Source organism: Coturnix japonica, chromosome 1 (genome assembly GCF_054131305.1).
Source record: "Coturnix japonica strain WE chromosome 1, WE-NBRP24, whole genome shotgun sequence".
Lineage (NCBI taxonomy): Eukaryota > Metazoa > Chordata > Aves > Galliformes > Phasianidae > Coturnix > Coturnix japonica.
This window is the reverse complement of record NC_140663.1, coordinates 68,871,352-68,895,686: the sequence shown is the minus strand read 5'-3', so window position 1 is coordinate 68,895,686 and position 24,335 is coordinate 68,871,352. Positions and strand designations below refer to the sequence as shown.

At 41.6% G+C, this 24,335-nt stretch overlaps 1 protein-coding gene across 2 annotated transcripts; it reads left to right on the top strand.

Moving 5' to 3' along the window:
* The first annotated feature begins 7,586 nt into the window (after positions 1-7,586).
* Positions 7,587-19,607, top strand: NUP50 (nucleoporin 50). Of its 2 annotated transcripts, none has more exons than XM_015870382.3 (8): positions 7,587-7,833; positions 10,568-10,646; positions 11,327-11,410; positions 13,387-13,579; positions 14,379-15,038; positions 16,078-16,156; positions 17,387-17,505; positions 19,218-19,607. In XM_015870382.3, the coding sequence occupies exons 2-8, from the start codon at positions 10,578-10,580 to the stop codon at positions 19,418-19,420; spliced, it is 1,407 nt and encodes a 468-aa protein (XP_015725868.1). In that variant the 5' UTR covers positions 7,587-7,833; positions 10,568-10,577; the 3' UTR covers positions 19,421-19,607. The 2 variants fall into 2 exon arrangements, with proteins under 2 accessions (XP_015725868.1, XP_015725877.1); XM_015870391.3 differs by lacking the exon at positions 7,587-7,833 and adding an exon at positions 8,029-8,725.
* Positions 19,608-24,335: the final 4,728 nt, after the last annotated feature.

The following is a 24,335-nucleotide window of genomic DNA, read 5'->3' as shown; positions in this document are numbered from 1 at the left end:
CAAGCCATTTCATAGGCAGCTATACTGAGGTACCGGGAGGTTTAACAGATAAACACTGCAAAATGGGGACAATGACAAGAAGAAAACACTGCTATTCTGGATCAGCACTGAGTTTGCTACCCGTCAACAGAACTGTAATTTGTAACACCTGTATAATCACACAGCCTTAGATACTTTCTAATCACTGAGTCTTTTGCATAGTATAGAGTAACACATACATTTCCAATTAAAATAGTTGTTAAAGATAACTTAGAACCCTTCCAGATAACAATGTCCAACCATATAAACATGAAAAGCAGAACCAGTAAATGCCTAGAATCCTACTAAGTGATCCCAGAAAACTTGCTATTGAAGGAATATTTTATAAACAGACCTTTCTTAAGCACTAGGGGTGCTTTAACTACAATGAATGAGAGTTGACAGACCAAGCAATCTAAAATGCTACAGTTCTGGAACAATAAAATGTGTAAACAGCGGAGAAAACATCTATTTTATTAAAAAATGTATTCAAATCTATGTTTTCTTTCCCATTAATTACTTTTTAGAATCATATCTATGTTTGGTGTATTGAGATTTTATCAGCAAACTACACCTGAAACCCCTCATCTTCTGTAAAAACAGATGACCTGTCAAAGCCTCAGACCATACACTGACTTGGCATAGTGGTTGATGCAATCATGTGGGCAATGACCTTTTCAGTTTAAATAGTGTCTTTCAAGGGCAAGGCTGGATTTGTCTTTCAGTTCCTCTTCACATGCTCTCTGCCCCCTACTGAGACAGAATTACAGTCTTTATTTTCATCTTTCAGGCCCAAGATAGAGTTGGACGTAAAGCCCTGCCTGTGGATGACTTTTGTCTTGTCTCATAAAGTCATTTCTCATTATTTTTCTGCTAGAACAAGATGTTATTTAACATTTTCTAGAATGGGACTTGAATTACACCTGTTTCTCCTGAAACCTGGCTCATATTTTCATGGTGCTCTAGGGTAGCTTCAGTCTTGGGTCTTGGCTCAACCTGGCTGAAAAAAAGAGCTCAAATCAAAATGTTGGAGTGAATCAGTGTTTCTACAGCATATTTGCAGTTTGTGTTTTAATTGGATCCGTTCTGAATGTTTCACAAACAAATTCTCTGGGGAAACTTTCCCAGATCACCAGGACTGTAACTGCTCCCTTGTACTTTTTGATGAGTTTGTTCATACAATTCATGGGTCAGAATTTTTCCTGTGCCAAAATCTGCTAAGGGCAGGCTATGGCTCCTTGAGCTCTCAGTGTACATGTGAATCATGGGGTTTCTTGGTGCTTGTGCCAGCTGGCAGAAGGAAACCAGTGGACCAGCTGGCAGCTAAGGCTGGCTGGAGGGCAAGCACCCCCAAACAGCCCTCCTCTCGCTTTCTGCTCACTGGAGGACCAGTGCCAGGGAGCAGTCAGATGCAATCTCTATCTGAACACGCTGTGTCGTCTCTGAGAGGCTATGCTGGAGGTAGACTCTGATCTTGAACTGTTACAATAATGAAAGAGTGTTGAAGCTTTTCTAGTGCAATATTCTCAATTTAAAAGAACTGTGTGGACTGTATGGGTTTTAAACATCAGCGTTCCCATGGGAATTTATGTGAAAATTCAGCTCACTGAACAAGCAGAAAAATATTTTCATTTACTGTATTTGGGTTTCCCACGCTGGAAACTAATCAGCCATTACAAAAGCACGGGAGTGATCTGTGGCTTACATCCAACCAGGATGGTTCAGAGATATCTCTCACTGTACTGTACCCTTGCCTTTTACCAGCCCTACTGAATTTAAAGCTGCTTGTTTGTGTGAGCACTGCAGATTCAAGACTTATATGTCGTGCTATTGCATGCATTAAAACTGCACTTTATACCTGATGGTAACAAGTGTACCTTGCAAGGCCTGGTACAGAAAAGCACTCTGAGAAGAAAATGGTATGTAACATTTATGTTACATAAAGCAGAGATGATTAAATTCACACTGAAAGTTATTTAGAAACAGGTAGCTTTATAATTTTATGTAATTGTCTATCAGACTGCACTACAAAGTGAGTATATAAGCCAGGTAAAATGTATTCATAAACGAATGTTTAAAAGCTGACTAGAGAAATTAAATAACTTGTTTGGGATCAGGTGACTATATCTGTAAACATTCAGGATACTGGAAATTGGGATCTAGAGTATGCATGGCAAATATTCCTATTGTGAGTACTCTCATGTGCATTTATTATGCAGGCATGAGTACTTCCCCAGTCTGGACTGCAATATGCTGGGTGCTGTACAAAGCTAAGAAGAAATAGAGTCTATCCTAAAAGCTTTATAATCAGAACTGATAACGCTTTAATATATTTAACAGGCACTGTGAACATCACAGAGAAATTGCACATGTGAGTAAGCCATACATACAGGTCCATCTCTCAGAGAACACAAAGTACAGCATTTTGACACCAGGCTGTAAGAAAATTAACGGGGGGGGGGGGGGGGAAAGAAGTAGGAAGACACGTGGGTGTTGTACTTAGAAATGCACTGTTTTGTTTAAAAAAGAAAAAAAAAAAAAAAAAGGCTTCATGTTCCCGTGTATTTCTTAATGACTATGTTCTTTCTGAAACAGAAGTAGATATGTTGTGGTTTAAGTTCATTCATTCTAAGATTTGCATAGGCATTTTTCTTCTGACAGTCGTGTTTGTCACACAAGTTGTTTTGCTTTGCAGCCAGACTGGCCTGAAGTTGTACCTTCACTGTGCTTTGAGATAGCTTGAACTTGATCTTAAGGATAACACTGGACACGACTTCCAGAAATTATACGAAATTTAACTATAAAACACTTGTTATTAACCTAATAAATTAAAAATATTAAAATTAAAGTAATTAAAATTTCTAAGAATGAATAATCTAGTGATTTTTCTTTTTTTCAGTAGCCTGTAATAATACTTAAATATACTTTAATACTTTTCTTATTTCTTCTACTGTCCATTGCTACAAATAAAGCCTATTACTACTTACTCATCCCTCAGCAGATGTCCAGGAGGTTTTTCTGTTTTCCTAACAACATATTGAAGAACAAATCATCCTTTATTCCCCAACACCGCATCAAACAAACAATTATTTTGGCTTTGATTTGTTGGTCATCCTCGTACTTTTGCAATTTTGTTATGATTCTGTGGTTATCTTGCATCCACCTGAAAGCTTAGTGCCCAAATCTGGATGAATCTGGACGACCCAAGGGCTCATATTTATTTGACTCTACTCAACAGTAAAATCTGGTCCTTAAACAACTCGTCCCCCTTATATCATTCTAAAATAAATGTAGTGGTTGTCTATTATCAACCCAGGCTACTTCTGCTGTACCATTTATTCCACTCTTCCCATTTGTTCAGGGTCTGTTTGTTTTATTTCTCAGCTGATACTTAAAACTTTTTCACCTGCATCGGTTAAGTCAATGCTTTCCACCAGGAGAGATTGCTACTTCATCTGCCCATCAATCTACTTCTAAGTGTTTAATGTTGACTAGCAGGAATATCTCACTATCTGAGATTACGGGGTGAAATAATATCCTACCATGCCTGTCATATTCTTTAAAGACCTCAGGAAAATGCCTTCCAAAACTTCCCTTTTTCCTAAAGATCCCTAAACTGTGTTTTACAACATCTTCATCTTAGTCACTTATGTCTGCCTCTGAAACCCAACCCAGAACAAGGCTCCTCTGTATCCTACTCAAACACGGAATGCTAATCTCACAGTGCTTTGCACCCAGTGTAGTTCATATGGATACAGGGCAAAGAATTGGGGATTTAATTGGATTGGATTACCCAATTGGACTGGACAACCCAATTCAGGTTGATATCTGATACACAAACTTCAATGTTTCCCAATTAGAAGATCCGAAACACTGTAATTTGAATTTCCCAAATATATCATTGTTACAAAGGAAAATCACCGAGTGATGGTTATGGAGGCTGAGGCCAGAGAATGAGTACATGCAGTGCTGGACTGTGAAGCCACCAACCAAGGGACTGGGGAGTCAGTGAGGGATGACTGCGACCCTTGTACAAATTCGGGCACCAGCAGAGTTCAGCATGGACTCATGCCTGAACTTCAGTTGAGTGTATCTGTGAGACTTGTATCACTGAACAAGGCCTTGACTGGGTTGTACTGTAGGACTGCCAGCAGCTGTGATGCCCATCCCACAGCACCACCCACATTTCCCCATCCCTGCCTGACTCAGGCAGTCAGGACCCCAGAGGGCATGCTCTCAGCAGCAGAGTATGGTGCTGGGACATGGCCCCAAGGGCAGCTTGGTAGAAATCAAGGGCTGGGAGGGCTTGCTGCAGGGTTATCAGTGCACTGCTGCTGCCTCTTCCTGGGGAAGTGAGTGACTGCAGCCTATGTATCTTGCTGTTTGTAATACCTGCCTGCTGCGGCACCAGTGAGGGAGTAGCTTCCTGACCTCAGCTCTCTCCTGCCCACAACACATCCTCTAGCCATGGACTTGGCATCAAGCTGAACCTGCCTGTCTGTTGTCAGCTTTGGGATGATGTCATCTATGTAACTCCCTTTTTCTACCAGCCCCGCTATGGCTGTGTGTTCTGGCGGGCAAAGAAGCAGCTAAGTTGTGCTGTTACACAAAATAACACAAGATAAAAACCATCCAATATTTGGTGAGGTCAGACGATGAATATATTGAGTGTCCTGTCCTGCAGCCCACAGCACATTCAAGTTATGCCTGCAAGAAGAGCAGGGGTCAGCAGAACCGGTGCTTCTCGCTTCGGAGCATAACTTCCCACCTTAGGTTGGGGCTGCCTTTTTCTAAGAACATCCAAAAGACTTCAGACCTCTGCTCCACTGGCTCCAATGAGAGGATCTCCGAGGATGGGTGATGGGAGGTGCTTGCAGGACAGTGCACTGTTGTTGGCTTCACGTGTATGCAAAGGCTTGACCACATGGCCTTGTTGCAGGTGCTGCAGCCATTTATCAAAGACTTCACAGTGCCCTTTGTGAACCTTAAGAGGCAACCCTGGCAGTGGTGCTTGGAAGGCACCCACTGCGTGGCAGAGCACAGCTCAGGGAGACTGGGAGGCCAACACTGACCTCTCAGTTGGCTACTGAAAGAAAATAGAAATAAAAAAAGGAAAAAAAAAAACCAACACATATAATATATAATATATATATATATATAATGTGTGATATAATTTGTTCAGAACTCAATATACACTCTATGGGACATGCTGTGTAGGTTAGCAGTGATGGAACATGGACTATGCACTCACCTGTCTGAGGCTCAGGATGACAGCACAGTCTGAGACTGTGTTGTGCTTTAACCAAGCAGGCAGCTCAGCATCACTCAGCAGCACTTCTCAGCAGTTATCAACATTATTGATAGGATTCCCACTATAAGGATGTCTTGCTTCTTTACTGCAATCTGCATTTATAATATTTATAGCATTGTTATTTGCAGCAATTTTGATTATTATGTTTGGTTTATGTGCCAAATCCAAGCTAATCAGTGCATTAATTCACTAAGCGTGCATGGTGTCCAGGTGGACTGAATCTGAGCTGCATCCAGGTAGGGTGAAAGAAAATTCAGACATATAGGATAACACTTGGTCTTAATTCATGCAAACATGATTTGGACCTTGAATCGAGTGACTATATATTTATGGGGTGAATAACATGGGACTTGCACATAAGGGGTTAAAAATGCTGGTGCCTGCTTATCTCTTGTGTAAACCTTGGGCATGAAAATCTGCAAGGTCGGTATGAAAAGCAGCCAAAAGTGGGAGTCTTGCAGTGGAAGGACAGTTCTCTTTTGGCTAAATGTTTCAAGAAAAAGCAGATATACAGCTTCAGCAAAAAATCTCTAAGGCTGCAACACCCAGAGTTATGCATTTACTGTGAAATTTAATATTAAAATGAACACCTCTGAGTATGCTTATAAGCTCTAAGAAGAACATGCTGAACGTATATGACTATTTACTTGACTGTCCACTCAAATCATGTTAAACATCACCATCTTCAGAGATCCTCTCAGTCTCTTGTAAGGGAGGTATCTTTAGGGGGAAGAACAGGGCAGAGAAGAGGGGAAGAGAAAGGAAGGGAGACTGGAGAAGAGAAAAGAGATAAGAGATGGGACACCTCTTATTAAGTCCTGAGCATCACATCTTGGTGAAGAATACCCAGGGTAGCACTTATTTTGCCAGCACTATCATCATACAATAGCACTATTGCATTTATCAGTGGCAATTCTAAACTTGTTGCATGTGTCACTTCATTAAATCACCTATTTTTTGATGTGAATATGCCCAATGAAAAGAGAGCTTGCCTATAGAAGGAAGCAATTTTTGTGTTTTGGGGGCTAAGCAAGGCAAACAACATGAAGGTCAGGGAAAAAAACCTTCACACTTAGAGAGAGAGGTCCAGGAACAAAGATCTGAACTTAGTTTTGCATGTGTATATTTTGAATATATTCAATATACCATAGAATTATTGGATGGCCTGGATTAAAAAGGACCTCAGAGATCACCTTGTTTCAACCCCCCTGATACATGCAGGGTGTCCAGCCACCAGACCAGGCTGCCCAGAGCCATATCCAGCCTGGCCTTGAATGCCTCCAGGGATGGGGCAGCCACAACATCCTTGGGCAACCTGTTCCAGTGCATCACCACCCTCTGTATTGTGGAACAGACCTCTGCTTCAGGAATCTTAAGGGTGCCTGACAAAAAAAACAGCGTGATCCAGTGGGAGAGTTTTCATTTTTTTTTTTTTTTCCTCTTCCAAGTATTGAATTTGTAATAGAATAGTATGTTCTGAGAGCTTTCATTCGCTGTTACTCTTTCCTCTTAAGGTTATACGGTCGCTATACATGATGCAAACTCGTTTGGAGACACTGCCGTCAAGGCTATAGGGGCAGGCTGTTATACTTCATTCTGGACTTAATCCCCATCGCTATCATACCACAAGTTATAGGTCAGCCAAGCAAACTGCTGCCGCTCCAAACCGGACCTGAGTGCAGCGAGCCGTGACTCAGCGGAGCTACACCCAGCCGGGCAATGCAGGGCAGTGCAGGCAGTGCAGGCAATGTAGGGCAGCCGGGCCCCGAGTCATCACAGTATATACACACAGTATCACAGTCTGGTGCGGGTTGGAAGGGACCTTAGAGATCATCGAGTCCAACCCCCGGGATTCGAGCCCCTGTGTAGCAGAGCGGCACTTCTACCACTTGCACCACAGGGGGGATTCGAACCCAGGGCCTCCAGTGTAGCAAAGTGGCGTCCTTAACCACTGCGCCACCGTGGCACACTAATGCCATGAGGCGCCGGCTCCCCCTCAGAGCAGCACCGCTCCACAGCCGCCACCGGTCCCGGCAGCAGGAAGAGCGCGGCTACGTCACGTGACGAGCAATTCGAACGAGCGGCGCGAGACGCCGACCACGCGCAGGAGCGGTCAGCCTCCCGCGAGAAGCGTCGCAGCGAGGCCTCCCATTGGGCCGCGGGGGTCACGTGTCTCGCATCCCAACGGCCGGCGGCGGGGTAGCGGCCTGCTCCGCCTCCTCCGTCCCTCGAGCTGCGGCCGCGGGGCGGGCTGCGCATGCGCGGTGGGTACGACCGCCGGGCCGGTGTTTCGTGTGGTTCGGAAGGCTCAGGGCGGCACGAAATGGCGGCCTGACGCCGGGCTGCCACACTGCGGGAAGGCACAGCGGGCGGCTGAGGGCCCCGGCGGGGGATGGTGACGGGGCTCCGGAGCCGGGCAACCAGCGAACGCGCTCTGCTCGCCAACCGAAGCTTCGGCCCCGCGGCGAACGACAGTCATCGGGCCGGGCCGCCGGGCCGCGCGGGTGAGTGGCAGTTCCTCCCCTCCTCCCCTCCCGTCTTTTCATAGTATCATAGTCAGAGTATCACAGTCTGGTGCGGGTTGGAAGGGACCTTAGAGACCATCGAGTCCAACCCCCGGGATTCGAGCCTCTGTGTAGCAGAGCGGCACTTCTACCACTTGCGCCACAGGGGGGATTCGAACCCAGGGGCTCCGGTGTTGCAAAGTGGCGTCCTTAACCACTTGAGCCACCGGGACACAGCTCTGTCGCGGCGCTGCGGCAGGGTGAGGCTGAGGCTGCGGGGGCCGTTGCCGGTGGGTTGGCGCCTGCCCGCTGCGGCTCCGGCCGGCCCTGAAGGCCCCGCCGCGTGGGAGCCTCCCCTCGGGGAGGGTCTGCGGGCGGGGAGAGGGATGGCCCGGTTGTGACCGTGTCACCCCGATAAGAGGCCGGCGGATTAAAAAGCAGATGGGCGTTGGTAGCGGGAGTAAGGCAGGGCAGCCAGCTCGCCCTGTAAGGTGTGCGGGCAACGGGTAGGCTCGCGACTTTAAAGGGCGGGTGGCGTTTAGAGGAACTGCGCTGGGAGATGGCAGGAATACGTTGCGCTGCACAGGAACACGGGGCTTTAATCACCGTGAAGAACCGACGGTGTTCTGCGAGACTGCTGCTATAGGCGTTTACAGAGGAAACGACGAGACAGAAGGCGTGTTGAAACAGCACGCTGTTTGAGGAAGCCTGGCTCAGCTGCCCCGTGCCCTGTGATTTCCGGACCTGATGGAAGGCGGCGGCAGCTTCCCACTTAAGAGCAGGGCTGCAAAAAGCTCCATAATGCTGGTCGTGCAGCCCCACTTTAGCTGGCTTAAGGCTCCTGAGCACTGCTGGGGTGACGGTGCCTTCTGTAGCTCCCGCTACTGAGCTTGTAAGTTGTGACAGTGCCGATTTTTTAACCCCCTTTGTAGAAGTTAGATTGTGAAATGTAAGAGAAGTTCTTGTAATACAGCCTTAACTCAGTGGGTCGTAGTAGCTCAACAAAGCACGTGTTGAGCTTCTTAAATAAAAAGCTGTTTCTCATAATTCTCCCATCTAAACCTGCGCTTGTGACAGAAAACTGCCAAAGGTTGTGGCTGCATCTAAAAAGTAACATAGAGCTCGTTTTGTATTGCTTCCTGTTTCACAGCTTAGAAATGCCTAGAATCCTCTTGCTGCTGTCTTCATATAGGTTAGATTCTCTTGTCAGCTCCTATTTTCAGACGTGACCTAGAGAAATCACACAGAATCACACTGATCACAGAATGACTTGGGTTGGAAGGGACCTCAAGGATCATGTAGTTCCAACCCCCCTGCCTGGCAGGGTCACCAAACATACACATTTACTAGATCAGGTTGCCCAGGGCCCCGTCCAACCTGGTCTTGAACACCTCCAAGGACGGGGCATCCACAACCTCCCTGGGCAGCCTGTTCCAGGGCCTAACCACTCTCCTAGTGAAGAACTTCCCCCTAACACCCAACCTAAATCTTCTCTCTTTTAACTTAAAACCATTTCCCCGTATCCTGCTATTATCAGCCCTTTCGAAGAGTTTACTCCCCTCCTGGGTGTAAGTTCCCTTCAGGTATTGAAAGGCTGCAATGATCATGTGAAGACAAGTAGGTATAAAGAACCTGGAGCCTGAGCCAATTAGTTTCCCACTTTTTCCTCATAGTGGAGAACAGGCTTTCTGTTTAATATAGCGCTTGTAATGCTTCAGTGGCTGTCATTAGGACTGGTAATGTGATCTTGTGTGGAATCTGATGGAGTAACTCTAGGTTAGTCTCATGAGCTTTTGAGCTGTGGTCGCTGCCAATGAAATGCAATCTCGCCTTCCTCTGCTGGTAAGTGTTTGTGTGCCCTTGTGGGAAGCTGCACTGGGGAGACAATTGTAAAATAAGTATTTTTAGTTATTTTTCATTGGGTTAATTTAACCAGTTCCCTCGTCTGCAGAGAATCATGTAGTACATGGTAGGACCTCTTTCTTTTCCCCAGCAAAGTGGGGCTTATGCCATTTTAAAGCATTTACGTAGAACAGCTTTTTGCTTCCGCCCTTCTAAAAGATCCTAATAAGTTGCCTTGTGAAATTCATGGCTCTCAGTCACAACCTCTGTAAGTTGTCTCATTTATTTGCAATAGAATTTGTCAGTATTCTAATAGTAATGTCCTAGCAATCTGGTTCTTTGTAGGAGGGTATTGTTTTCATCCTTACCCAAAGTGAACTGGCTTTAGTCAGTCATTATCAGTATATTGATTATAGGTGCTGGCAAGAAACTTTTCTCTTGCAAAGCTGTTAGGTTTTACCAGCTATCCTGAAGGAAGACGGACTGGGATATGTAATCTTTTAGCTAGATCCTTTTATATGTGTTCGTTGTTTTTTTTCAGCCCATCAGCCTAATTGGTGACAAGGGATGGAATACAGGACTGAAAGGAATTTTTCTAGCTTGCTCCACTGCTGAAGAAAAATAACTTTGTGACTGAACTGCATATTTCTGTTGTTGCTTGATTTTAGTATCAAGTACGGCTAATAACCACAATCCCAGTTTCATGTGCTGTGTTGATTGTTGTTGCAACAAATGTTAAAAAACACTTTGTTTCCAAATGTTGTTCTAATTTTGACTTAGTTCTTTGTGAACTCTGATTCCAGTTACTTGTTCTGAATAACAGAAGTTGAAGATTCCCTTCTTAGAATGACCGGGCAATTAAATCTCTGCATTTCTGATCTTTTTTCTACAGGTGTGGAAAAATGGCAAAGAGAATTGCAGAAAAGGAACTGACCGACAGAAACTGGGATCAAGAAGACGAAGCTGAGGAGGTAAAACTATAGATTAGATTCACACAGAATCACAGAATTGTAGGGGTTGGAAGGGACCTCTAGAGATCATCGAGTCCAACCCCCCTGCCAAAGCAGGTTCCCTACACCACATCACACTGGTAGGCGTCCAGGCGGGTCTTGAATATCTCCAGAGAAGGAGACTCCATCACCTCCCTGGGCAGCCTGTTCCAGTGCTCCCTCACCCTCACTTCAGCACATTTAGCACATTAGCTGCCTTTACCACTACTTGAACTGTGGAACATATCTCAATATACCTTCTCTGAACTGGATATGGTTTGTAACAGTGTAGCTGTTACTGATAGAGTACCTTCAGCAAAGTTAGTTTCCTTGTTGACTTGCTTGCCATAGTAAACAGCAATTGAATTGCTTGCAATAGTAAAATTGAGATTGCAGTCTGTATAAAGGGAAATTAAATGCAGAACAGGAAGAACGGAGCTGTGAAATATTAGCTAATCATATCCAAGCACCTGGCAAGCTAATAGTAGAACTGTAATGTTCTTCATTTTTATTTTTATTTCTAATTTCTTCTCTTACTTGTTAATGAGAATTGTTACAGTTCTGTTCAAAAAGTATCTCAGGGTTTCAGTCATCTCATCAGGCTATGACAAATCAGTGTATTCTGAGAGTTACACTAATAATTCCATGTCTTTATCTCAAAGGTGGGAACCTTCTCAGTGGCTAGCGAGGAAGTCCTGAAGAACAGAGCTATTAAAAAAGCAAAGCGTCAGAATGTTGCATCAGAGGTAATGTAATCACTGAACTTTAGTATCATAGTTCCAGTCAGTTGCAAAAAATGACATCTGTGTTCAAATCTTTCCTTATTTTGGCTTGTAACAATTCTGGATAAAGCCATCATTTTAAAGGTATTTGCGACTAGCCAACTGCTCCACTTCCAATCCTAGCAGAGCTGGAGCCTGGAAATCTAGCCTGGAAGCCACTAATTATCATGTTGGAGGGCTCGGGGATGTCCAAGGCAGTAAAAGCCAAGTTATTAAGTTGGTCTAAGAGTGAAATAAATGTGTTCTGTTTAAAAACAGTAGTACTTTTTCCCCTGGAAGACCTTCAGTGTGTGATATACATTTGGCAATAATAAATGGAATGTAGAAGGGAAATTGGCCTTTCTTAGAGATTTAGTTCCTGTGAAAGTATTAACTGTTCTAACCAAAGTTTAGTCCTTTCAGAAATCCTTGACAGATGCTTTGTTGTACATCTTTCTGTGAAACTTTCTTTCAAGATTGCTTGTCTGGTGTTAGGAATTGGACAGTTTTTACCTACCATCCAAGTTCCTTTTAGATAGGACAAGACTGGGCTCAGTTATGAGCTATGTAGCTTTTTCTTATGTTCTTTTTCCTTCTGTCCAAGCAATATAAATGTGGCAGCTGTCCCATCTCACTTCTACCTGTGGTAATTTTAGCCACCAATGTGGTAGAAGGTGCAGTTACTTTAAGAACTCTATTGGGAAGAGGCTTATAGTGATGTTAAAGAAAAAAACAAACACCCAGCACCTTGGACAGGGAGGATTCAGGGGCAAAATAAAATGGAAAGACAGAATTGGTTGAGAAAGGGGACCAGATAATCGCAGAAGAAATGATTGTAAGGTTGGGATTCAGCTGTCAGATATCAGAACTCGAAAAAGTATGATAGGCTAGACAAAGTCTAAAAAGCAGAATAGATGTCAGGGTAGTTGAGTCTGTGTAATAAATCTGTGAAACATTTACAAAAAGATAAACTCAAAGTTTACTGAAGTTCATAAATGGAACAAGCAGAATGCCGCAAAGACAAAACAGGCTGCAGTTTAACTGGCTTGTCCAGAGAGAGGTAGGACTGATCAAAGGGACAGGATAAAAATAGCTAGCTGGAAATGAGAAACAGAGGACTGAACTGGTAAAGGTGAAGCACAAATGGAAACAGAGCCCAGACCTGCAGGGCCAGATAGTGAAAGCGAACCTAAAATTGCTAAGTTCTGTTATTTCTCAGTGACAAAAGCAGATGAACCTCAGAAGATGTTCTCCTTTTTCTCTGATGGCTTTCCAGAGACACTGAAAAAAGAGAAATTCTACTTCAGTGACAAGTGCTCGTTACCTCAAAGCATATGTAGTAGATAAAAGTAGCACTGCCCGTTTGGGTGTTAAATGTGCTATATCACTATCTTATAAAAACGTGTAAAACTATGTCACAAAGTATTATGATGGTAGTAGTGTTCAGAACTGGGTAACGAAAAGGTTGCAGAATGCAGATGCGTTACATTATCAAGCACAGCCTGTCTTTGCTTTTCCCCATCAGTCACACTGGAATAATTTTGGTAAGTTCCTTAGACATTACTGAGGTGACTACAGAGTATGTTGTTTTGATGAGTCTGATGAGTGCTGGACTCTAATTGTGGCTGTTCATGAAAATGAGTCTGCAGTTATATGTTGCTCCATGATTATTTGAAGAAAACAAGATGCTATGAATGTGCGAGTAGGTAGACAAATACATCTGCTGCTCTGAACAATTTCTAGGTATTCACTTCCTGTAAATAGTTTATTTTCATTCCAATCCTCTGAGTCTTTTAAAAATAGTACCAGTATGTGTCATAAGGAAACTACTAATCCTGTTTACATTGCTGACTCAGAATAAGGGATGTAAGGCACGGAATGGCACATTGAAATTTAATACTGGTAGCATTAGAAGCACAGTGATGCATATAACTGATTTTATTTATTTATCTTCTCTCCAGCCTGAAAGTAGAGGAGCGTTTAAAGGGTTTAAAGGCTTTGTATTGCCTTCTGGAAAAGAAGGAGGTGGCTTCAGCGGATTTGGTAATGGTGCAGGAATAAAGCCTTTAGAAGGCCTGTCTAATGGAAACAGTAGTATCTTCAGTACTCCTTTCAGTGGTTTAAAGACAACATCTGAAACAAAATCTGCTTTTGGTAAGCTTTAAATAAGTTAATTTAATAGTGAATAAACATATTCCAATAATTCTGTAGTTCTGTTTCTTAAAGATTTTGGATGGACGTGGTATCAAATAAATGCAGTTTTAAGAGGTAGAAACTACAACTAGAGATAAAACTTACAGAGATAAAGGGAGTGGAAGAAATTTGCTAGAGTATACTCAATAGTACAGAAGAGCTGATAATGCATTCCAGTTAAATATTCATCCCAATTATCTGAATCTTATTAAAAAAATACTGCTAATGGAAAATATCCTTTTAGTAGGTCTGACAACTTTATGGGTTTGGTTTGTTTAGTTTTGTTTTTAAGGTCTTGTTTCTGTATTATTTACTTTTTTTGACGTCTTAAGCTTTGTTTCTTGTACATGTAGTAAGACTGACTGCAGTATAGGAAGTTTATCTCTTACAGTTATACCTACATCTGAAGATCATAGTATCATAGTCTCATGCGGGTTGGAAGGGACCTTAGAGATCATCTAAGGATGCTAAATATTTTGGCAGATCTAACTCTGGTCTTGTGCTTCGGTACTTAGTTCCTTAACTTTACAAGCCTCACTAAGTACTCCTGTCAACGTAGCAAGTTTAGATCTGTTTCATAGCACTGCCTGTTTACTCAGCCTGTGCTATCTGGCACGCAGTGTTGTGATGCAATGAACTGTACATAACTGAGTGGTTTGATAATTTGATACAGAAGTACTGAAAACTTAACATTTGATGAATGAGAATACTTTATATTTTAAAAAGAGAGAGATTCTAAACCATGTTTTTCTTTTAATAGGATCCCCTGTGTCAAATGGTCCGACTACAACCACACTTACTGAGAAGGCGGCTGCAAGCCCAAAAACCAATGGTGGCAGCCAACCATCATCATCTGGCTATACTCAGAGCAAAGTCTGTAGCTCTAGTGTTTATCACAAACAGCTAGCAGCTCTAAACTGTTCTGTGCGTGACTGGATAGTTAAGCATGTAAACACAAACCCACTATGTGATCTGACACCTATCTTTAGAGACTATGAGAAGTATTTAGCAACTATCGAACAGCAGCATGGAAACAGTAGTGATAGTGGCTCTGAAAACGAAAGCAACAAGACACCTGGCACACAGCCTGCTTCCACATTCGGGAATTCAAAGCTACAGCAAGGATCAACTTTTCTATTTAACAACAAAACTGAGGATGCCTCTGACAAAAAAACAGAAGCTGCATCGGAGAAAAGCGACCCATCAATAGGAGCTACGTCAACTGTCTCATTTAATATTGGCAAGAGTGGTCACAGTGAGGGTTTGAGTTCCTTTGGTTCGGGAACACGTAGTAGTTTCTCATTTTCTCCTGGAAATTCAGGTTTGTTTGGAAAAGATGCAAACCAGGCAAAATCTGTCACTGTGGTATCCACCAATGCATCAGAAGCTCAGACAGAAAGTGGGAACAGTGAGGATAAAGGTAAATTCTATGTTTACACATAGAATCTTTTTAATGGTAAACAGTGAATGAATGCGACTTAAGAATACTGCAGAAATTATTAATACCAAGTTGAATGAGATCATAGCTCCTGTATCTGAAAGTTGCAGAATGATGTTACCAATACAGAATTCTCAGTATTGCATGTTGCTTCAGTAACACTGAAAATGTATCACAGAATCACAGAATTGTAGGGGTTGGAAGGGACCTCTAGAGATCATTGAGTCCAACCCCCCTGCCAAAGCAGGTTCCCTACACCATGTCACACAGGTAGGCGTCCAGGCAGGTCTTGAATATCTCCAGAGAAGGAGACTCCACCACCTCCCTGGGCAGCCAGTATGAGTATCGAAACCTACGCATGTCTGTCAGACTTGTATTCAGCATAAGGATTTATTACAGAAAACAAGACTGAACCCAGTGAAATTTAAAGCAGCTGGTATATTCATCTTTGAGCCTGCAGGACACCTCAATCCTATTGCTTTTCCCTGTAGGCTTATTAAAAGATTCCTCAACAAAATACTTGAGATATGAAACACTTTCATGCATCTTATTTGCAAGACTGCAAGAGACAAAATTGCTTGCTATTGGAAGGTTTTTAGCTAAGTTGAATATTGTTAGCTGATAGAAATCCTATAGCAGCTGAAAGAACTGGAATGGCATAATCCTGCCTCTCATCTCTCATATCTGCAGCTGAGTACCCTTCCGCAGATTAAACTCAGCCTCGTGTTCTTATTATTACTGAAAGTTACTCTTAGAAATGTTAGAACGATTTTTTTTCCCCCTGAGAAAAGGTTTTAACTTAAATTTGACTCATTACGCTCTTTTTGCTTTGTTTTAATGCTCTTTGATTGGTTGGTGGGAGTTTGATGTTTTCATCTAATTGAAGTTGAAGATGAGCATATTAAACATATTTTGGCAATCACTGACAAGCTCTGCATGTTTATATAACATCTATAGTCTAACACAATTCTAACACAAGCCTAATGTTAACATGTGGAATGTATTGAAACTTAATTTAAAGGTGGAGAAGAGGAGGAGGAAGAGCCACCAAAAGTCATTGTTAATGAAATAAAAGAAGATGACGCTTTCTACTCAAAGAAGTAAGTTTCTTTATCTTGGAATAGTGAGTCATCACTTTGAGGATAAAATTCATATCTACGTTTTACAATTAACCATAGAGGTATAAAAATTAATGATGTGCATGTTGCCTTTCTGACTTATACGCTATGTAGAACATGAAGTTCTGCCTGTAAAATCATAATTACAATGACATGTAGGATTTTACTAATGTTTTTATGTCACGAACACAGCACTGGTAGCTATTTGTAATAAGGGTTTGTCTTTGTAAATTTTCATTTTATTTTACAGCGATTGAAGAAATGCCTTTGTAGCTGCTTTTTATTATTATTGCTTGTTGAATGATGCCTTTATAATAATTATATTGCTATTACTTACATAACAATAACATAGGACCATATAGGTCCTGAATACAAGCCACTATATTTATGTTTTTATTTTGCTGACAATACTGCTTGTCATTTCAGTACTGAAAGGAATAGCCTCCTCTTACTAAACTGATACGTACCACAGTACTGCATTTTGGGGTGTGTTACAAACAGCATAGGTCAGAAGAGGTAATTCTCCTGTTGTGTCTAGCATTGCTGCAACCTTGTGTGCAGTACTGTGTGCAGATCCACACTGCAAAAAGGATCTTTGAGTGCATACAGAGGAGGGCACCAAAGCCACTAGGAGGACAGGAGGGCATGTCCTATATAGGAGAAGCTGAGGACCAGTGGGCTGTCCTGGATGGAGGAGCCAGGAAGCGATCTCACTGCTCTCTGCAACTCTCTGAGGAGCAAAAGCAGAAAGGGGTGCCAGACACTGCTCCTGTGAACTGATTGCAGGATGGGGACGGCACAGAGCTGCACCAGGGGCTGGTCAGACCAGACACTGCAAAAAGATTATTTACGATGAAGGTGGTCAAGCACTGGAGTAGGTTTCCTAGTGAGGTGCTTGATGTTTCACGTCTGTCAGTGTTCAAGAGGTGTTTGTACGCTGCCCTCAGTAATATCCTAAAACTTTTGGTTAGCCCTGAAGCATTCAGGACTCAATCCTTGAACATCTCTTCCACCTGAACTGTTCTGTCTGTTAGAAAATGAATCAAGTAAGGTCAGGAAGAATAAGGATTTCTTACTCATAGCCCAGAAAGTTAAATGATTTTTGTTAAACTGTTGGCTTCCTGGAAGTCAGACACATGTGTATATATATCTACTTGGGTTGTACTGCTATTTAATCTCTGTACAAACTAGGTCTGCTTTTCTTGCGCACAGGTGTAAACTGTTCTACAAAAAGGATAATGAATTTAAAGAAAAAGGTGTAGGAACATTACACTTAAAACCAGCAGGAAATGAAAAAACTCAACTCCTAGTCCGAGCAGATACCAATTTAGGTAAGTAAATGTCTTCTAGTAACAAGTCTTGATGTAAGACTCTCTGCAAATCATTAGGATTTTGTTACATAATGTAACCAATGAGATTCCTGATCTTAATTTTTTTTTCCTTGAATAATTTCAAACAGTTGGATACCTCTAACAAGTATTCTGAAGTAATACACCTTAAGCGGTGCAAAGAAGTAAAAGGTTACGGCATATGATGGAGTACTTTTTTCCATACTTTTGTTTTAGTAGCCGTTCTCCATCTCTGAATAGCTGTGAAGCTTGGCTTTAGGACTCCACAATCAAGTATATTTGTATCAGTGGTGTGATGAGTGTAGGTGAACATTTCTGCTATGAAGTAGTCCAGGCGTCACCTGCTTTGATAGTAATTGCTGAACAGCTTTGCTACATCTTTAGTACCTCATTTCAACAAATGTGAAACGGAGTTCATGTTAACTTGGCAACTTCCATAAAATACAGTACATTATGCTTATAAAAGATGTGAGAACTTAAACCATGCTGTGCCTGCAAAGCAACTGGTAAATCTTACCTCAGTTTCACTTTATTAAATGCTCTGGCAGGTCTGTAAAAGCCCTCATAGACTTATTAGGCAAAGTTTTCAAGTGTGTGGTGAGACTGGAACTCCTGAGTCAGTTGCTTCCAAATCAACGACTGCTTTTGATGGAAACAGGCAAGGTTTGCCTGATAAAAGGCAATTCTTTTTAGCAATAAAACTTAAGGCAGATGGGTGGCAGCGATCATTTTCTTAAGGATTTGAAGATGGTGAACAGAGCAGGTGAAAACTTGCTTTCTCCAACTTACATACCCTATAAAAGAAGTCTTAGTTTTTAATTCAGCTGATGCTAATTTTCATTACGTTGATTTACATTCCCTCTAACATCATTTAGGTGATGTTAGGAATTTTTTTTTTCTAGCTCACACACTTCAGCTTGGTGACTCCAAGCATTGGTTTGTACAGCAGCTACAGTCATAGTGATGCACACTTTCCTTTTTGCTATCTTCACACAGTGCTGTATTACTTTCCTTAAATCTCACTGTGTTTGAAAAACTGAACTGAAAAGGAAGGCGAAGACTGACTTTCCCATAAATACTACTACCGTGTTCTGAACTATTTACCAGGTTTACCAACTGTGTGCATCGTCTGTTGAAGCAGATTTGAGTTTGTTTGCAACTGTTTTAATAGACCACTAATACCGTGCATCTCCAACTCACTACAGAATTTAACAAGTTGACATAGGTTATTATTAGTAAGTGGTAGACCACATCAGCTGCGGTATATGATTTGAGGATACAAAGTATTTATTCTGTTCTACTTTGTCCATTTTTAGATTAATATGTCTGTATGTGTGTTAAAACTAACTTTTTGCTTTTGTGCTTATGAGCTATGCATCAGAATGAGTAACTTACATAAGCATTAACTAAGTAGTGACTCAATTCCTTATGTGCTGATTCTCTCATGTTCGTTTTCCCTGTGTGTCTCTACTGTCACTTGATACTCCTCAGCTTGCTCCCTTTAAAGCAGGAGCAGGATTCCTCCTTCCTACTGAGGAAATAAATCAGGGGCCATGAGCAGATGCTTAAAGAATAAGATGCTGTGGAAGGAAGTGCCTTCCCTATTTTAATAAGTATATACTAACATCCAGATTGTGGGGAAAAAAAGGTGAAAAATTGCTAAGTTGCATTTTTTTCTCTCCCTTTACATGCAGGAAACATACTGTTGAACGTTCTAATTCCACCCAAGATGCCATGTACAAGAACCGGAAAAAACAACGTTCTTATAGTTTGCGTTCCTAATCCACCCATCGATGAGAATAACCCAACTGTTCCTGTCCCTATGTTAATAAGGGTGAAAACAAGTGAGGATGCAGATGAATTGCACAAAATCTTACTCGAGAAGAAGGCGGCTTAAGCATGTTGCAGCCAATGATCTGAGAAATTATTGCCAAACTGCTGCTGCTCTATTTTTTTTCCCCTTCCATATCTTCACTTGAACACTTAACTCTTTATTCTGATACTAAGAACTACTATAGAAAGTCTGGAAAAAAAATCTGTGAGGAAAAGGTAAACGAGCTAATAAAAGTTTTAATAGAACACAAGTTTTGGACTGTGCTCCCTCATTTTTCATTGTCGAAATGCAGGACCTCTCTTCTGGATAAACTACACTGACTGAAATTAAAGCATGTTTTTAACACTGGTCAGTTTGACTGAATGGACTGAAATCAGAGTATAAAATATGGTACCAGAGATTCCTCACAGACTGCAGTGCAATGCAACGGCCTCCTATTTTGCGAGGATATTCCAATATCCTGTAACTGTTGAAACTGTTTCTGTACTCAAGATTTTTATTTTTAATTGGTCCATCATTCTGGTGAGACTTAATTTTTCAAACTGTCTGTAATGACAATGTGCCCGAACAGCAACGATGTATATTGTACTGTGTTTTAACTCTTACAGACTTTGTGTGATTCTGGGACTGGGGGATTCTGGGATTCGCAGACTGCATCTCCAGCTATTTAATACAAAGTTAGCTTGCATAGTCTTATTGACAATTAGTGTTTCTTAGAGAAGAACTGGCAGTTCTGTTCTTACTGTAGCAACAAGCTAATGATGTGCAATAGTATAAGCGGACAACTGGAAGACTGTTTATCTTGGACCACAACCACAGCTGGCATTTACTGGCTTCTGACAAGTCAGAGGCAAAGGTTCTGATGTTTTCTTCCCTCATCTGTTGGGCTATCACTGCAACGCAGCAGAGGCAGAGCAGGAAGGGTACTTGTCTTGCTAGTTGCTAGTACTTGATGAAGATAGCTTTGTGAAAGACAAAGTTCAGGATCTTTACAAAACCTTGTACTCTGTCCAATGCATGCACAAACATATGTCAATAATTATCTTTCCCGTGTGCTCAAACTGCAGTGCATTGCTGCACTACCTAAAGCAGTGGTTCACAGCTTTGGGATGATCTTTCTATCCCAACCAGGGAGCACGCACTTATTTAATTAGTAACAGGTTTTAGCAGAGTTGAAACAAACCACATGGCAGTGATTCACAGATCCACAGAGTAGAACATTGTTTTGTTCTCTGTTTCCATCAGACCTTGTTCAGTTATTTAATCCTTTTATTTTTCAAGTCTTGCCCTAGTTGGCTGGCAATTCCCTCATAAATATTTCTCTGCTTCATTTCCGTCTCTGAGAACTATCAGAGATCTGGATGCTAATGTTTGATTTGACTTCTGATTTGTTACAGGGACCAGCTCGGGATTTGGAAGAAACACGCCACCCTGCTTCTGGCTAATGAGGCACAGAAGGAAAAACCAAACATTCACTAATGCAGCAGCAGCATGATGTAACTCTCACAGGGGCCGATACAATCTGTAACAGTGGCAGCCTGTGGTGAAAAAAAGAAGTACCTTTTGAGATTCTTGTGCCAGCTCTCCATGAGGGAACAAATGGCTGCTTTTAGTCCTAGTTGACCGCACAATTCAGGTTAAGGCCATTTTTTTCCCCCCTGTTAACCATGAAGGAGGAAAACCTGATAGCATCTACAGCCCTCCTGACCAAAGTTCAGAAACAAAGGCCTTTGTTCACATTTCAGCTTCACTGAGATAACTGGAGTTCCATTTTTAACACTCAATCAAGTGTAAGGGGAATATAGGTACCGCGTCAAGAATTATTCGATAAATACAAAGTTGTGCCTTTATTTTCTTGCATCCAGCTTAGTGCTTTACTGTTGATAACTGACATAACTTTCTTCAGTTTTTATTTTTCTAAAGTCTTGCTGATACCTGAACTGGAGGCCAAAAGCTGAAGGCTTTCATAGTAAATGTGTATGAATGAAAAACAGAACTATTGCCTGAAAGTTGATTTATAGGCTCAGGTGTATCATCCAAGGGCTCAGTTGATTTGTCTTATGATTGTAGTGTCTTAACCTGTCTCCATGCAGCATCATTTATAGGTTAAATTGCTGGATGGGGTGAGCAGATTCTTGTTATGCTTCTCACTTTAAGAGTAATTCGGTACAGATGGTTTCAGGGGTCTTAGTTTTATGTTTATTTCCTAAAGCCCGTGGGTACATAACTGCATATACATTGAAGTGTGGACCAATTAAAACAGTTAAGAGACAAACTGAGCTTCCTAGGTATCCTTAATGACTCACCTCCAAAGCAAGGCAGTCACAGCATTGATACGCTGGAGAACAATATTCATGGCGGCAAGGAATATCTTCTGTTAGCTGTGGGAAAGACTAACAGAGATGAAGCATCACAATTCTTTAACAGTGTATGTGTTTATCAGTAAAGCCTAGGGAAAGGTAATAGAAATCTTGTGTTAATTACAATGTCTTACATTGTCTTATACATGGTCTTAAAAGCATGGCTTGAAAAATGGGAAAGATTAACTGCAAATTAGAGATTTAATCAACATCATTCTTAGTGACCCTGCAATTATTTGTACTATGAAGCAGGAGAAGTTAGTCAAACGTCTGACTTGGTGTTCAATTATAAAGCACAATCCTTCTCAGTACTGTTTCTAAAACAAATCCATGACAAACCTTCAGTTTCTATTTAAATATTGAAATGAAGTGATATTTTTAAGAAGCCAGTGATTATTACATAGAAAACTGAGTTAAAAGCAAGTTAGTGGGGAGAACAGAAACCAATTTATGCCTTCATAACTAAGTGGCTACACAAGGAAGGACTTTGACCAGAGTTCCTGTACAATGAGGCATTCCTGTATCATGGTTGATACTTAATATATTGGACAGCCAGATATCAGACAGACCTAAAGTTGCCTCCCCTAATTAGAGTGAATGCCTAGACTGTTAAAGCTGTACGTAGGTGCTGGAGTGTCTAATGGGTGATATGCATTCTTCCTTTTGTTGCAATTTTGATGTTTCAGCAGCTTGAAAGCCTTTTCCCCTCCCACCTTTCTGCACCTCCAAGAAAAGAAAGTGAAGATCTCAGCTTCTTTTACTTCTCAGTGCCATCTCTAAGAGAGATTATTACACTTGTTGTGTATTTTATTTTAAGATACCAGATTGCTGTTTGCAAAGTCTTTTGCAGTGTACTTAAACAACCTATTTGGGAACACAACAGCATCTTCCTTTAATCTCTTTGTGCTGATGGATGTGAAAACTCAGATCTGTAGTTTAAATGAAGACATTGCAGAATGCAAACCAATGAAGACAGGTAAGGTTTTAGTAGCAGGAACTCTAGTTCAGCTCCCTTTGCAGCACTGTAACACTGAAAATGTTCTTAAAGACTTACTTCCCGATGCCTTAACTTATTTGCATCTGCTAAAGTTTTGTAGCTGGTGCCTGTGTGCAAAAATTTACCGTCATTAAACAATTTTAAGTGGCACGATTTAGTATAAATGGAATGGAAATGCTGAATGTGATGATCTCTTAATAGACTTCAAACTGCTCTAAGTTTTTTCAATGGATGCTTAGTTTTCACATGACTCGTAATAATGTTTTCATTAGTTCTAATGCATTGAGGAAGTGTACAAAAATCCATGGGAAATGTGAATAAATGAATGAGAGAAACATCTTGTGTGCATTCCTTTCACTTGGACTGTGAGCACATAAGGAGATAAAAATAAAATCATCAGACTTGTAAAGAAAAGCTGTGTGTGTACAATGACTTTCCAGTGCACCGTGAACTACTGAGTCCTTGAGAGTACGTCTATCGTACAACTGTGCTTTCTTCCATTGGCCACTGTTGTGCTGTTTGAAACTGAAAGAGTTTAGACAGAAGAACAACAAACTTCCTTGGCTATTCAATAGCTGGTGAATAGATGACAAACTCTACACCACTCTGCACGTTATGTTATGAAGCACTGGAACAGGCTGCCCAGGGAGGTGGTGGAGTCTCTTTCTCTGGAGATATTCAAGACCCGACTGGACACCTACCTGTGCGACGTGGTGTAGGGAACCTGCTTTGGCAGGGGGGTTGGACTCGATGATCTTTAGGGGTCCCTTCCAACTCCTACAATTCTGTGAAGCTGCACAAAACAGGAGCAGTACACGAGAACCAGCGGGAGGATGGTGATGGTACACAGCATGAAAATAGAGCTAGAAGAAAGTTACGCCGTTTGACAGTCACTGATACACCTTTCCATGTTTCTGGCAGGCTTCTGTAAAAAGCAAATATCCAATACCGAAGAGAAAACCATAGGTCACTTACCAAATACAACATCACTGACAATTTATGAAATCAAGTGTTTTCTTACCTTTAAAAGGAAGTCAGAATGATCACCATGAATTACCATCTATGCTTAGTACATAAGGAGAAGATGAGCAGGTTATCTGTGGATATACTTAATAGGAAGTATAGAATTCTGAATTCCTTGTGGGGAATCAAGCTTGAATAACAACTCTTCTTCCTTGATGATCTACCTTCTGTTTTTCCCCAAGCACAGTGTAATTCCACACAAAAGAAGGGATGGAGGATCCACCAACCTCCCTATCTTCAAGAGCAAAGGAACACATCCAGACTTCTTAGCACAGGCTTAAGGCGCTCTATTTCTAGTTGGCATCAGGTTTTGATGAACACACTGGTTCACATATGAATTAAAGTTTGCATCGCTGCCATCACCTTCCATTTATAATTTGCTTGTGTTTCATTTCAGCTATTGTTATGTACCCCTGAAGCTGCCTACTATGAAACATTAGTCACAGAAGTCAGCTAGAGAAGGAAGATGCAGTGCCTCGCAATTCTTCAAATGAGAAAAATGACTCGGTGTTGCTAAGTACAGCTTAAGGAAGCAAAAGCAGTTAAGAGCTAACGAGCAATCTCATTTTAACAATACTATTCAGGTCCATATTGAAGT